The following is a 14521-nucleotide window of genomic DNA, read 5'->3' as shown; positions in this document are numbered from 1 at the left end:
ATGTAATGGCAAGTGATAATGTATGTTTGCTTGAGGTTCAATCCTTGCACTTTATATAATCACTTCTTTCAACATAGCATGCAGATAATTTAATTTTATTGATATTTTTATGATTAAAAGATAACAAAATGAAAGACAAGAATTAATGTTCTTAAAAATAGCATTAGTTTTACTCTATCTAATCTCCTTAATTTTGTATTTTTAATTTGAGTTAACTCGTAACCAACGTAATATGTTAATTATAAATATGAATTTTTATTCATAAATAAATAAAAATTACAGATTTTTCTTTAAGCATTACACGAGGTTAGAGGACCCAAAAAAAGAAAAAACATAATTAATCTCGTATATTTTCTTCCTATAACAAACCATATGAACATGTTTTTCTTTTTTTTTTGTTGGATTTTATCGTATATAATATTATGAAAATAACCATGAGATCTATCCCAGTCTTGCATTAATTCTCCTAAGCCATACAGAATGCAGTATCATGTGGAACATATCAAATCTCTTGGAAGGTTGGTTCAACATGAAATGTCTCCGCACAGCCCTCACACCTTCCTGAAGTTTCCGATATTTCTCTTCTGGAATTCCCAACAAAATCTCCTTCAATCTGGGAATCGCCGTCGTCTCCACCTGTACCGAGAAAGCCTCCCACCGCAACACATCGCTGAACGGCAAAACATAGTGCTCCGACAGGATCACCGGTACGCATTCGGAGTATATAGCCTCGACGATCCTCGGGCTGGCAACTTCATACCCGCTTGGACATAAGCAAAACTTGGATTGGAGCATGTATGAGTAATAGTCTTTGTCTTTCGGGAGGTATTCGAAAACCTGCATCTCATCGTCGCGGCCTTTCCAATGTTGGAGGAGGAATGGGCGGATTGGGCCGTGAAGTCCGCCTGCGAAGAAAGAGAGATGGGGTCGAGAAGCGTTGGGGAGAGGTGGGTGGAGGAGTTTGGGGGATAAGAAGCCACCGTTTAGGTGGATTTCGGGAAGGCTTACGTCCTTTTGTGGGTTGAAGCCTTCGGACGTGTTGGCATTGCACAAGACCCGAATGGAATTTGTGTAGAGGTGTGAGTTGCCTTGTGAAGCATGAGGGCCCTGCAATAAAAAGCAAAGAAAAATGAAGTTCAAATTAACATTTCCATCTTATTTTCAACTCAATTACTTGATCATTAACATTGAGGTGGAAATGGCATTATTTAGCCACTTACTCAAAGCGAAACAAAGAGGTAAAGCCAAGAGGTTGATGGGAAAAGAGAAAGATAAGAAGAAAAAGAAGGAAAAGTTGGGGGAAAGAGAAACTCACCCAATCATGACAGGCAAGCATGAAGTGATCAGCGCCATGAGTTCGATTCCAAAATGGGTACTTGGTGGATACCACTTTGACGTAATCAGAAACAAATTGCTTAAGAGGACTAACGTTGTAACTCAGCGGCTTGTAAATATACTTGACCATCCAGGTCACGCTGAAGGGCATGAAGTAAACGTGAGCATGTCCAGGATCGTTTGTCCGGAACCTCTTAGCCCCGTGCTCCATCTCGTGTATGAATCTTCCTTCTATCGTGTATATTTCCTTGCATGGCCCATCGTGGACAATCGGCAGTTCCCCTTCTGTGTACACGTAGACTTTGAATCTCCTCTCCATCTCCACATAGCTACTGTAATGATTGAACATAAAATTGGTGTCAAGTGTAATTTCAAGTGATTTGGGCACCCTTTGCCGAGAATTAACAACTGATTATTGTATCCTAGAATAGTCTAAGAACACTATCAATATCATCATCAAGATGTTGCATAAACATCGAAATGCATAATGAAATGCTAGTAATTCTAGGTCTTGAGCTTAATGAGTATATACTTAGAAAAATAAAATGACTGATTAAAGACAACATAAGATTTTTATGTGAAATCTCACTCGTTCAATGACTTCAACTAGTATAATATGATTGATTTAAGAGCATTTTGAGGCTTCTCCACGTCGTCTTTGCACCCACTTAACTATCAATAACGACACCAAAGCACTCTAGTGTATGTTATTCTCACATGTGGAGTAATAATTTCAACAAGTAAATTGAGTTTTTTTGGTTTTATTGGACCACCGTCTCAACCCCATCACTTTTAAACCCAGCTCTAAGTCATTTCACATTATTACTCTGCATATCCCACCAACACCAACACCAACACACACACACACACACATTTTCTAACCTTATTTGATATCCTTTTAATAATTTTGAGCCAAGTCTTAAGTAAGTCATCCTTACTACTAGATTATTTGTTTCTGTAATTAAGATTTAAGGTTGAGTTGAAAAGATTTTAGTTGATATTATAAGACTGAACCTGTAACGTAATATTATATATGAAGAAAAAGACTAAACGAGACACTTAAGTGGATCCACTAGAGAATTTTTATTCTTGGACTAGCAGCTATCTTTGTCAAAGGGTAAGGACTATTTTGGTCTATTTACCTCAAGAGTAAGTACCCCATTCAGCAAAAAAAGAACGTCAACACTGAACAGTGCTTAAAATAAACCGTCCATCTTACTACACTATAAGTGGAAGCGCCGCTTTTTCAGTGGCTATGATAATACGGTGTTGAGTGTGAACTGTGAGGGAGAAATGAGTGCATTGCGAGTGCGCAATTGTTCAATTCATTTTCAGTGCCCCCCTTTATCTTCAGTCAGAAGAAAACAACTTCTCAAAATCAAAATCTCTCCAATCCTTTCCATTACACAGAAATAAAGCTGGCCGAAATATGTCTATATCTCTCTCTGTAGTTTGCTAAATACCTTAGAAGAAAAGCAGTTCCAAACCTCCTTTTAAAACTTTAAATAATAATTACGTAGCACTAATTGATTGATTCCTTTTCTATTTCCATTTTCCATTTTTTTATGCTTAAAGAAACGAAGAAATTAGTTAGTTCTTACTCATAAAACGCGCTTGGGTTACGATAGACATCGCCGACGGGAACGTCATCGTCGTTCTCGAAAGTTACCGTGACGTTTCGAGCTGTAGCCGCAGAGCGAATCGAAGCTCGAGCTCTAGCTAGTCCTTGCTCTAACACTTGTTCTCTACTCGGTTTCTTCCTTTTTCTCTGGAACTAGCAACATACGATGAATCGCATTGATCAGCATTTATGGTAAAAGAAAGAAGAAGAGAAAAATCAGAACAATATCGAAATTAAAAATGGAAAGAAAAGCAAAACATAAGGTAAAAAATATGATCGTATCCTTAAAGATTCACGGTATTAAATAACGGTTTTAATTATTTCTCAATCTGTTACACAGAGAGAGAGAGAGAGAGTTTTACTATGACGGTGGTGTTTCTAGGTCGGTTGATGTGCTGATGATCAGTTGATTCGCTGAAACTAACGGCTCTGATTTGATCAGGAGTAGAAACGATTCTCTGCAACTCAAGTTTCGGTTCTGGTGATTCAAGCTTCGAAGCAGAGAAGCTCACGAAGGAGTTGAATTGAGCAGAGATAAAGAAAACCACGAGGATCGAGAAAACACATAGCCAAGAGAAAACGGCCACTGAATATCGATAGCAACTCTCCATCTAGGGAAATTAAGCTCTTACTTTAATTTGAATGAGGAAAAACAGTGCGTTTGGCCAGTGTGATTCCTTTTTCTCGAGAAAATTGTGAAAGGAGAAAGCGAGGGAAAACGACGGTTTCTTGCAAAGTGAACTGAGAAGAGATGGTTTGGCTGGCTTCATTTTCCTGTCTTAAATACCCCGTTAGATTTAGCACTGGAGGAGGGGAGTGTGTGACTGTGTTATAAAATTACACTTTTGCCCATGAAATGTTGATTAAATAACGAGGCTAATTAAACTTGGTTAGTATTTTCCCTCCAAAATTGGACCGGTAAAAAACTATTGCCAAATTTACGTTACCTTTTCCTTCCTTCCGGATTTTACTCATGTCCGGATTCAGAATAGACCTGTCCACTGGCCGAATTTGGATATAATTTTTTAAGAGTTGAATCCGAATTGATTCGAGATATTACTATATTAATAATTAATATTTTTATTTAATTTTAATTTTAAAAATATTTATTAATATATTAAATTTAAATAGGTGGATTGAATTCAAGTTTAACTCTTAAAAGTACAATTGAGTTCAACTTGATCCATGAACACTTTTAATCGAAATACAATGAATTTTAATTATTTTAAATGAATTATACAAAAATACAATATTTAAATGGAGTTTTAATATTAAGTTCTATTATATAAAACACATGTCAAAAATAAATTGCATTTGAACTTTAAAAAAAAAATACAAACATTATCAAAATTTATTTCATTATATCGTGATACATAAAATATCTCTACTTTGTTTATTTCGAATTTAATAAAAGAGTTTGTAAGATTATTAGATGAACTGCATATATATGGAATCACGTATACATTAATTTGTTACATGCGTGCACAAAACAATATTCATTGTAGTGACAACCCTCGATTAAGCCTCCTGAGCCACACCGAATGCATCACCATGTGCATTATATCATAGGGTTTGGCAGGCCGATTCAGCACAAAATGTCGTTGCACTTGGAGCACTCTCCTTTGTTTTCTCAGGTATTCATCGACAGGGATTCCTTGCAGAATTGTTTTGATTTCGGGGATTTTGGCGATCGGAACGTGAACGGAAAATTTCCTCCAATCTAGAACATCGCTGAAGGGTAGTACGTAGTTGTCCGAAATTATCACCGGAACGCAGCCGGAATGTATGGACTCAACCACCCTGGGACTTGCAACTTCGTATCCGCTGGGGCACAGGCAGAACTTAGTTTGACCCATTAGCTGAGTGTAGTTTAGGGTCTTGGGAAGGTATTCATACACGCGAACATCATCGTCTTTCTCCTTCCAATATTTGAATAGTATTTTTCTTACAAACCCATGCTCGCCGCCGGCGAAGAAGGCTAGGATTGGACGGCTGTTTGGGGGTTGGCCCTGTTGAGGCTGTCCTAGCATCCCGTAGTGAAGGAGCATTTCCGGCAATGAAACGTCTCTTGCGGGTTGGAATCCTTCCGATGAGTTGGCATTGCAGAGAACTCTGATGAAATGCTTGAATAGCTTTGGATCGGCAGCTGAAACATCCGGTGCCTGAAATATGTTACAGACATGTGGATAGAAAAATTAGAGACTCGTCGTGGCAAATGACTCCATTTAACATAAACTAGACGGAAAATGAAACCCCTTGGCGAACAGAAACATTACCCAATCATGGCAAGAAATCAGAAAATGATCGGCTCCGTTGCTCCTGTTCCAGTAGGGATACCTGGTTGAAACTACGTCGATGTAGTCCTTAACGATGTTCTGCAGGCGCTTACGAGAATAATCGATGTAAGGCCTGTAAACATACTCTATGATATTCACGACGCTGACGGGGAGGAAATACACAAGGGCCTCGTCAGGGTGGCGAGCCAAAAATGGTGAATTTCCGCTATCGAATTCATCAATGAAATGCCCTTCGATAGAGTATATAGAATTCAATGGACCTTTGTGAAAAAGGGGCGGATCTCCTTCCCTGTATGGCCACACTCTGAATCGCTTCTGCATCTCAATGTGGCTCCTGCAACATGCATCAACAGAGAGAATAGATCGACATAAAGTTTCAATTCGCTGTAAATCAAATCGATAATGTCAATTCTGCAAACCATCTTTAAATTTAGAAATCGGGGACCATCTCGAAATGGATAGGCCATGGGGTAGGAAAGAATCTAGAGATTGTGACACCCAAGGTGAGTAACGAACTTATTTATTGAGGTACGTACAAAGTTATGAATCAAATCTTTTATTACTATCAAGCAGATTCATACTTAATTCACTGCAAATGTTGCTGGTTGGCGTAGATGAGAACCAGGACTAGGGTTTGTGTGCAAATCACAAAAAGGGCAAAAACTCTTGGCAAATTGTCTGGTTCACCATATTTGTGTTATGCTATCCTACCCCCTCACCCTACCACATATATATAGCTCTAAATCTATGGCTATGCGGTGATCTTGGTCATTCATTTTTGACTTTCTACTCCTCCAAATTGATGACCTTGTGCTTAAATAAAGAATTTTTATTGAGCAAGAAACTAAGGGATTAGATCCTGGAAAACCTGTTCATTAAGAAATTGTTACTCGTTACATGGTTTACCTTGCATTCTAGCTTGTAAAGAGTCCGATCGTAACCAATTTTTTTCTTTTGGAATGGTCTAAAAACATAGTACGTTATTCCAATGCAAGAACTGAAGTCTTCGACTGAACTTTTTCCCCAAAAAAGCAAAATCTTTTAACTGATAAAAAGACGAAAAAAAGGAAAATTTTGTCCCCATTCTCTTCCTATACCATTCATATGCAGTAAAGCTGCAAGGCCCTTTACGTTTGGTTCTTCTTCAAATGGCTCAAAAACTTAGGTTCAAAAGCCAGACTACGTCAAGAAGAAGAAGAAAAAAAAAAGATTGAGAAAAGTCTCTTAACTGATGAAATGCGTAAGGGTTTCTGTAAACAGATCCCTTGGGAACAAAACTCTCCGTCCTGGTCGAAGTAGACCTCCGAAACCGAGATGCAGCTCGTATGGCCGCTCTTGCCCTCGCCAACCCTTCTTCCAAAATCTCAAACCGGCTCTTGTTTTCAACCTGTTAACACAAAATAAAACGACCCAAAAGTCAAAAAAACACTAAATCCCACCAAAAAAAAAAAATAAAAGGAAAGCATCATTATGTCAGCTTACACCACTGCTGGCAAAGCTTCCATTATAAAAATCTATAGCAGGGCTTAAAGAAGGAGAGACTAAGATTTCGGAATGATTTTCTCGGGAAATCTTGGTATGATTGGACGTGATAACAGAAGGAAAATGATAGAAATGGAAGCTGTGATTGATGGCAGAGAACAAGAGAATCAGAAAGATCGAAGGGTATAGTAAAAATGGGGCGGTGCAACTAAAGTCACCCATTGGGAAACGATTTCACTGCAGCGTCCTCATCTTATGCCTGTGATATAGAGGGTTTATGAAGGAAGTAGAGATTTAGTGAATCACTGACACTCCTTTCACTCCTTTAAACAACAAACCAAACCTCTTATCTTGATTTGCTGTGTCTGTCCGAGAGGGAAACTTGGGAGATTCTCGATACTTAAATTTTCAATACCTCAAAAGTCCATGACCCCCATACCTTAGGGTTTGACAACAAGTGGGCCTATGGGCTCTTTTTACCTCTTTCACGTAACAATAAAAAGGCATCTGCTGTTAGAAATTTACGTGCATGTTCAGCTGTGCCCTATCTGATATTTCTCAGGAACATTTTAATCCATTATATAGTTATCATGTGCGTATATAAGAAGGTAATACTAAAAAATATATTTTTTTGTTAAAATTTATTATTTTCGTCGGCTTTTCTTTATGTTTGTCTGTTATTTACTTTTTTGTTAAATAAATTCAATTTTGATCCTTATTTTAGTAATGATAAAATTATAATTTTAAATAATAAAATTTACAAAATTTTTAATTCTTTATAATATTTTAGAAATAAATGATTATAATTAAATTTGTTTAATCAAAAAATCAATCAAGAATAAAAAAGGAGGGGCAAGAAGGGAGTGTTTAATTTTTACTTTTTAATAATAAGTTCTAAAAAGTTAATAGTAATTTATAAAGTAAATGGGAAATTTAATTTCTTATCAAGCCCATTTGTATATTGAATATTTTAATCTGATAATTAGAAGAAAAGAGAGTGGTCAATCACAATGTAGTAATTAGGATTAGGATAAAATTTGGATGGATATGTAATCGGAAATTTTAAAGATAATTATTGATTTTTAATTTTAGAAATATATATATATATATATATATATATATCTGTTTTCCTGCTGATTATTATCAGTCCCAGGATCCTGGCAATGGGAAATGCTAAGTTATGTGGGAAAAATTATTTATTCACAAGAAAAGTTATTATTTTACTAGAAGAAAACATTACCAACAAACGAATTAAACCCCTTTTCTTTGGACTCGATAAGGGGAAAGAGATCGAAATCTTACTATCTGAGCAATAGATTATGCACCAATCAATTGAGTCTAATGCTCAAGTGTGCAACTCAATCATTTGGTTGTATACCAATTGAACAGTATTCGAAGTAAAAACGGTTTTGCATGTCTTTGGTATGGGAAGGGAGACAAAGGAAGTGTAGTGAGCTAATCAAGTGGCTTTATGGTCAAGTCAGGATCCATACCTTATTGTAATACAGGCAGACATCAGAGAGGTCTGCCCACTACTTATCCAAAAAGAAGCTATAGGTTGTACACTCGAATGGAAGAGTAATGGAACAGCAGTAGATTGCCTATTCCTTGATAACCCCTAGTTTTCCCAATGATGCCCTTACGTCCTCACAGCTGCATCCTTCAGCTTGAAGGATATTGGGACTGTCAAATGGCAGGACATGTTCTAGAGGGAAGCTTCTGTTTGAGTGAAGCTTAAGAGCACTGTTCCCAATTCCCTTGAATATGACAGTTTTATGGACTCCTCCGAGCAAGCCTTCATAATCTGTGTCCCCGCATTCTCCGGCAAAGACGATGACATTTGATAACTCCATGCCCCAACGAATGTACAAGTACCTGAAGGAGAGCATGTCATTTTGTTAATTAACTAATCAATTCAATACCTGATGGGCCATCTGAAAGTGAAACATGAATGATGGAATGGTAGAATAAACAGAAGCTTCTCGAGCAGAGATAGAAACAAAATAGCTACATGAAGAAACATGAACAACTTCAGCAGGAATACCTTAAAGCTTGAGCTCGAGAAGCCAAAACAGGGATTACATTCAGTGTGGTGCCATTTTGACAATAAATTACATGGCATCTAAGAGCCTGAATTCTCATCAACTTCCGAAGCTCCTTAACTGGAGGAACCTGTGAAAAGGAAACAAGCATTAGAGGAGATTTGAGAAGTTAAAGGAAGTGAAAACTGGACTCCCTAAAATTCCAATAAAACTGAAAAACCGAGAGGAGAGGAAAGCTCATACAGTGGATATCGCACAGAAACACAGAAAGGAAAAGAAATTACCAATTCAAGGTCTTTCACTTTGAATGCATAACAGTGGGCAGTCGATCGTGATTCATCTTCTGTAACAATTTGTCCTTTTTTCTCATTAACAGAAGCAGCCCATCGAACCAAAGTTTTCCTTAAACCTTCTCCACCCCAACGGTATTCAATGTGTGATTGATAATCCAAGTCTGCCGTGAAGGGAAGCCCAGGACCCTCCGAGCTTGGAGATGGATAGTACAAATCACTACCACTATTACAGATAAAAGCATCAAAATCCAACGGGCTTATGCTTCCTGAGATTAGAAGAGTGTGCACATCAGATATTGACAAGGATGTTGATAGTATAAACCCTACATGATTCGCTTTCCCTGCTGCCTCCTTAATTGTCCTAATTATTTTAGGAATATCCGAGATTGAATCACAATCCACTGCTATTACGAAAATGTTTTTCCTCATCATCATTCCAGGAAACCTACTACCACCAACATTTGGGTCTGCTTTCTCCATTAAACTAGCCTTTTCTGCACCTCCTATAGCACCCTTGGACAACTTTAGAACAGCATTCTCCAAGATGCTTTTTCCATCAGCAGAGTCTTCAACATCCAAAGAATTATCAATAGTTCCATTCCCTTCACTCTTTTCACCATCTAGTGAAAGCTTCAAGTTTAAAGATAAATCTTGTATGTCTCTCAAAGAATCACCAGGTGAATTTGGTTCAGGATTTTCAAATGCAACATCCCTTCTCTGCCACTGAGGCTGCCTTGGCTTGCACATGGCTATCCGAGACAAATATGTCTTACAGTGCTCTGGCCAAGAAAATAGATGAATATTTTTCAGTCCATTCTGTCTGCATCTTGCCCATAGTTGCTTATCTGAAACAAGTTTCAGAAGGGCATCAGCAATAGACTGCTGATCATGGGGATCAACTAATAGACCATTGTCAAGAACCTGCAATAATTCATTGTTAGTATCAATGAGCTTGTTTAGAACATCAAACTGGCTACAGTTCCAATATACAGGTGAGAAAACCCTTATAAGATACAATTCATAAAGGTGATGGACATACCCTATGAATGTCAACAGGACCCCCATTTTTTGTGGCAACAATAGGCAAACCATGTGCCGCTGCCTGTTCACAGAAGAGCTCATGTTAGAGCTTCTAAAATGTAAAAATCTGAAATACACGAGTATAGCTATAGCAAATAAGTAAGCACCTCAATTAAAGTAAGACCAAATGGCTCAATGAAAGCTGGATTAATGAAAACACCCTGTGAAAAGTTAAGGAGAAAGAGTTAGAATAAGAAGTCAAAAACTCAATTAACAAATACATTAGAGAAATTTTGAGGAAAATATTTTCTTTCTCCTGGTAAATGATCCCTCATCATAATTTTGTGCACCGTGAAATGAACTGAGAGAGTCAACAGGCAACAGCGGAGGAAGGATGGCTTACTGACTTAATCAAAAGCTATATTAATATACAAGATAATTAAAGTAAGTTAACATGACACAGTCCATTCGATCACCCACAAGTCATAAAATCATGTACCTAAATCCAAAATCCACTCTTCTATTAAAAAAAGAAAAGAAAAGAAAACCATAACCTCTTAAATTAAAAAAAAATTCACCAGCTAACAACAGCTGTACCTTTGTTCTTGCTGCTAGACGGTAAATGTCAGGAACTTCACGCTGCTTGTGGTGCTTAGGATATGCTACTTGGCCATAAAGATCATACTTATCAATCAGTTTAAGAATAGAGAGAAGCACAGATGCATTTGTGCCAGACATTTCATCAATGTTATCACGGTTTCCCATTACTAATGTCTGCAACAGCATGAAAAAGTAAGATCACTGACATAAAACTAATATATGAAAAAGAAGACTCAGAACGCCATTTTTATAGATCAGCACAACCAAATTTTACTAGGCAAGTTCAGTTCAACGGCATGGACATACAAGATTAGCAAGCTCCCTTAAAGGCCGGCATTCTCCAAATGCTTTGACTAAGGTTGTAATATTCTTTTTAGGGTCTGGCCGAGCAAGGGCAAGAATCATTGGTTTGCGAGGATTGGAAAAGAAACGCATTATCTGCAAATTTTTAAATTGGCAGGTCACTACTATTATCAGACCACTGCTTCAATAACAATATGTTACTAACATATTATCGGAGTATATCAATCAAAAGAAAGGTCAGTGAAGTGATTGGATCATCAAACAAAAGAATATAGTTATAACCTCAGACCAAATTGGTGGGTCAGGAGAAGTAGTATCTTCTTCATTTCGTTCTGTATCGCCATCCATGTCTCCATCATGCAGAACAATATGATGAAACTCCATTCCAGGAGGAATTACCTAAAAATCATCTTAGCAACATAAGATATACAGAAACAGAGCAAATAAAAGAAAGAACAACTGAAATGAAGGAGTTAAAACAACAATATCAGACTTCATGTCCGATTAGAAAGTAAGCAAGAATAATAAGTCACAAATAATATCTTGATACTTACAACCATACGGGGCATAAACCTCCCATGACAGCTGACACCCCTTCTGATCCTTGCTCTAAGTTTGCGCTCCAATATTGGATCAAAGCCATCATAAAGGCGCCACTGCTCTTCTATCTCCTGTCTAGTGCTAGTTATAACAATTTCAGAGGCATCAAGAGATAACTCCTCAGCCTCTATCCGCCGCATGATTTTGTAGGTCGTATTTATTTCATCCCTTGATTGTCGTCCCTGTTTCATAAGCTGTTCCAGCTTATCCCGACCAAGTGAGTGGCCAGTAAAAAGCATTGGCACGTTTAGAGCTCCAGATAGAAGAGCAGCAGAGTCACCAGCATCTGCATAATGTCCGTGAATGGCAACAGGCCAGACTGGTTGCCCACCACCAATTTGCTCACCCAGAACTTTGGACATCTGTCGAATGTGACTAAGTGCACAATCAACAAACTCAGGAATATGAGGCCAAAGAAGTTCTTTCGGTATATATTTATCTTTTGGGCCAAATGGTATGCGAATAATATAAGCACCACCACTCTCACCAAGATCCTGCATCGAGTTCTCTGTAGTTCTTGGACCAAGCATCTCTGTTGGTTCGGCATAACTCCAATCCACATCTGGAGCTGACACTTGTCTTGTCAGCAAATCAACCCGATAAACTCCTGGCATTGTGCCCAAGGCCCTAGCAAGTTCTACTACATATTTAACCTATTTAGAACACAGTATCCGATTTTCCCAATGAGTTACCAGGGTAATTTTCCATCATCGAAATGAATGACAAAAATAAGCACTCTCAAGATACAAACCCCAATAACAGAATCTTAAAGAGGTGAAAAAAAATTACCTGGCCGCCTGTATCAGAATCACGACCAAGTTCCATGTTTTCACCCCTTATCAAGCCATGAAGACTGCAGGAAGGCTGCTGGTTAGAAAGAACTACATTTCATCATGAATCTCTGAGAAACAATATCTAAAAATTGTGTCAATATAACAGATAAAGACCACATTGAAAATATGATTCTCTCAATAACAGCTGTAACATGTCAGGTCATATAGTAGTGCAGAGCATACCTTATCAACACGATATAGAGCTTCTTTTCTTTCAGCTGATTAGCCCAGTCCTCCATCATGTCAACAGAACTTATTCTAGGCATTCTTTCCCTCATACTATCACCATGAGCTGAAACATCACCAGGTATATCTCCTTTCTCTCCTTCTGATAGGTCTTCAGACATATCAGCAGTGGCCTCTTTGCGGCCTCTTTCACGTTCAAGGCGACATTTAACTTTGCGTTGAGCTTCCTCTCCTTCGAGCTGGAAAAAAAAAAAAAAAAAAGGAAAAGCAAGACAAAACTGAAGTCACAGGCAAGCCACAAATTTGACTGGAAGAAATTAACATTCTAATGTACATAGTGATACTCTATAAAAGTTCATTATAAATCAAACCAACGAGGATAAGGAAGCTACAATAGAATCAATGCAACTGTTCTAGAGATCCAAAGTAACATGTAGACATAACTTGTTCAATCTGCATAGCTCATATAAACCGGAATTAGCAATGATAAAATCTTAATTCATAGCCTAAATTACAGGAAGAGAAAGGCCAAGACATGCTGTATCCTCAGAACTATGGCAGTTAACTCAGAAATTACTGAAGTAAACTGAGAAACACACCAAAAATGTTGCATGATCCTCAAAGACAAGCAACTATGGCATTGTTGGTTGTGAAGGCATAGTAGAACGCCATCACGGAGCACAAAAAAAAAAAAAAAAAAAGACAATTTTAAGTAATTAGAAGTTAGAAGAAACGAAATTTCACTTTTATATTCCATTGATCAGTTAACTGCAAATCCAGCACAGGAAAAGTAGGCTCTTTTTCTTTTAATCTGCCGTAACTAAAAGCTTTAATATACACCAAAAAGGGAAAAAAAAATCTTTTTGAGGTGACACTGATTTGAAATTGTTAATTCAGTTCATTCTAATTAGTACCCTGGCTGTCAAATTCAAACCAAAGTAGCGCACAAGCATGCAAGAAGAGGGGGAAAAAAAGACCTGCTTCTTCTTTCGAGCCAAATTCCATATCCTCCAGCACATGTTCTCCAGTCTCGTGTTCCTCTCCTTGGGACCCCTCGTCGCCGCGGCCTATCCACGATAACCGAGTAACCAATTACACTTAAAGTAATAAACGGTTGAAGATTTCCAAAATTCAATCAAACGGGAAAAAAAAAGAAAACAGAGAGAGGCCAAACAACAAGAGGTTCAAAAGTGAAAGAGAGCGAAAGGGGTTAAAATGAGATCGTACTCGAACCCAAGAACGGTGGAGATCGGTCTCATCGAAGCCGGTGATGACCTCTTCAACGAAGTAACGAGTAGGACTGAAATGACCTCTCTCCCTCAGCAACAAGGACGATTTCGCAACGTCGATTCCCGGGCCAACGTCCAGGATCGCTTCCAGGTAACTGTTTATCCAGTCGTTTCCCGCCATTCCTAATCTCTTCGATACAAAAATGCAAAAAAAAAAAGAAGAAAAAAAAAACAGAGAGAGAAAGAGAACGGACTGAATTTACAGAGGCTCTGGCGGTGTAACAAAGATTCAAATATAAATATATTTATAAGCACGTAAAAAGATTTAAATATTTCAAGTCAAAACGATCATTTTGGTGGTAAAAATCTAAGAAGAGCGACAATCTAGAAATCCAGAAGAAACGGTTTTGTGAATGGTTGCCCAACGGGGAGGCTCTGGAGCTTTTAAATATGCTGCCGAGGATGACGCGGGTGCCAAATTTATTAGTTTCAGAGAGACCAACACGTGTCTCGTGTCCGAGAGAGGAGAGTTTTTTTTTTTTTTTAATTTTACTGAAGAATTTTGCCAATTTTCTGGAATTAAAGAAAAACAAAAAATATGATGGCTTTTATTCGTCCATGGTTTTTTACTTTTTACTTTTTCTATTTGACTTCAGACTTTATTATCATTCTACCGCTGT

The 14521-nt window shown here is 37.8% G+C and overlaps 3 protein-coding genes across 4 annotated transcripts; all 3 read right to left on the bottom strand.

Moving 5' to 3' along the window:
- Positions 1 to 292: 292 nt before the first annotated feature.
- LOC18587766 (Exostosin family protein) lies at positions 293 to 3692 on the bottom strand. Its single transcript, XM_007011755.3, has 4 exons — positions 3319 to 3692; positions 2937 to 3109; positions 1316 to 1667; positions 293 to 1107 (listed from the first exon to the last, which is right to left on the bottom strand). The coding sequence occupies exons 1-4, from the start codon at positions 3565 to 3567 to the stop codon at positions 442 to 444; spliced, it is 1440 nt and encodes a 479-aa protein (XP_007011817.3). The 5' UTR covers positions 3568 to 3692; the 3' UTR covers positions 293 to 441.
- A 760-nt stretch (positions 3693 to 4452) lies between these two features.
- On the bottom strand, positions 4453 to 6957 carry LOC18587765 (putative glycosyltransferase At5g11130). The gene is made up of 4 exons (XM_088810320.1): positions 6748 to 6957; positions 6483 to 6640; positions 5233 to 5587; positions 4453 to 5118 (listed from the first exon to the last, which is right to left on the bottom strand). Exons 1-4 carry the CDS (start codon positions 6955 to 6957, stop codon positions 4453 to 4455), a joined length of 1389 nt encoding a protein of 462 aa, XP_088666446.1.
- A 1084-nt stretch (positions 6958 to 8041) lies between these two features.
- LOC18587764 (putative sucrose-phosphate synthase 1) lies at positions 8042 to 14267 on the bottom strand. 2 transcript variants are annotated; one of them, XM_007011753.3, is made up of 13 exons: positions 13840 to 14267; positions 13590 to 13679; positions 12610 to 12851; positions 12383 to 12446; positions 11548 to 12246; positions 11276 to 11392; positions 10997 to 11128; positions 10688 to 10864; positions 10258 to 10311; positions 10110 to 10172; positions 9062 to 9991; positions 8780 to 8907; positions 8042 to 8610 (listed from the first exon to the last, which is right to left on the bottom strand). In XM_007011753.3, the coding sequence occupies exons 1-13, from the start codon at positions 14020 to 14022 to the stop codon at positions 8337 to 8339; spliced, it is 3153 nt and encodes a 1050-aa protein (XP_007011815.1). In that variant the 5' UTR covers positions 14023 to 14267; the 3' UTR covers positions 8042 to 8336. The 2 variants fall into 2 exon arrangements, with proteins under 2 accessions (XP_007011815.1, XP_088666036.1); XM_088809910.1 differs by lacking the exon at positions 10997 to 11128.
- Positions 14268 to 14521: the final 254 nt, after the last annotated feature.

This window comes from Theobroma cacao, chromosome 9 (genome assembly GCF_053813885.1).
Source record: "Theobroma cacao isolate CCN51 chromosome 9, ASM5381388v1, whole genome shotgun sequence".
Classification (NCBI taxonomy): Eukaryota; Viridiplantae; Streptophyta; class Magnoliopsida; order Malvales; family Malvaceae; genus Theobroma; species Theobroma cacao.
Note: the sequence above shows the minus strand (reverse complement) of the source record. Positions and strands in the feature narration are given on the sequence as shown.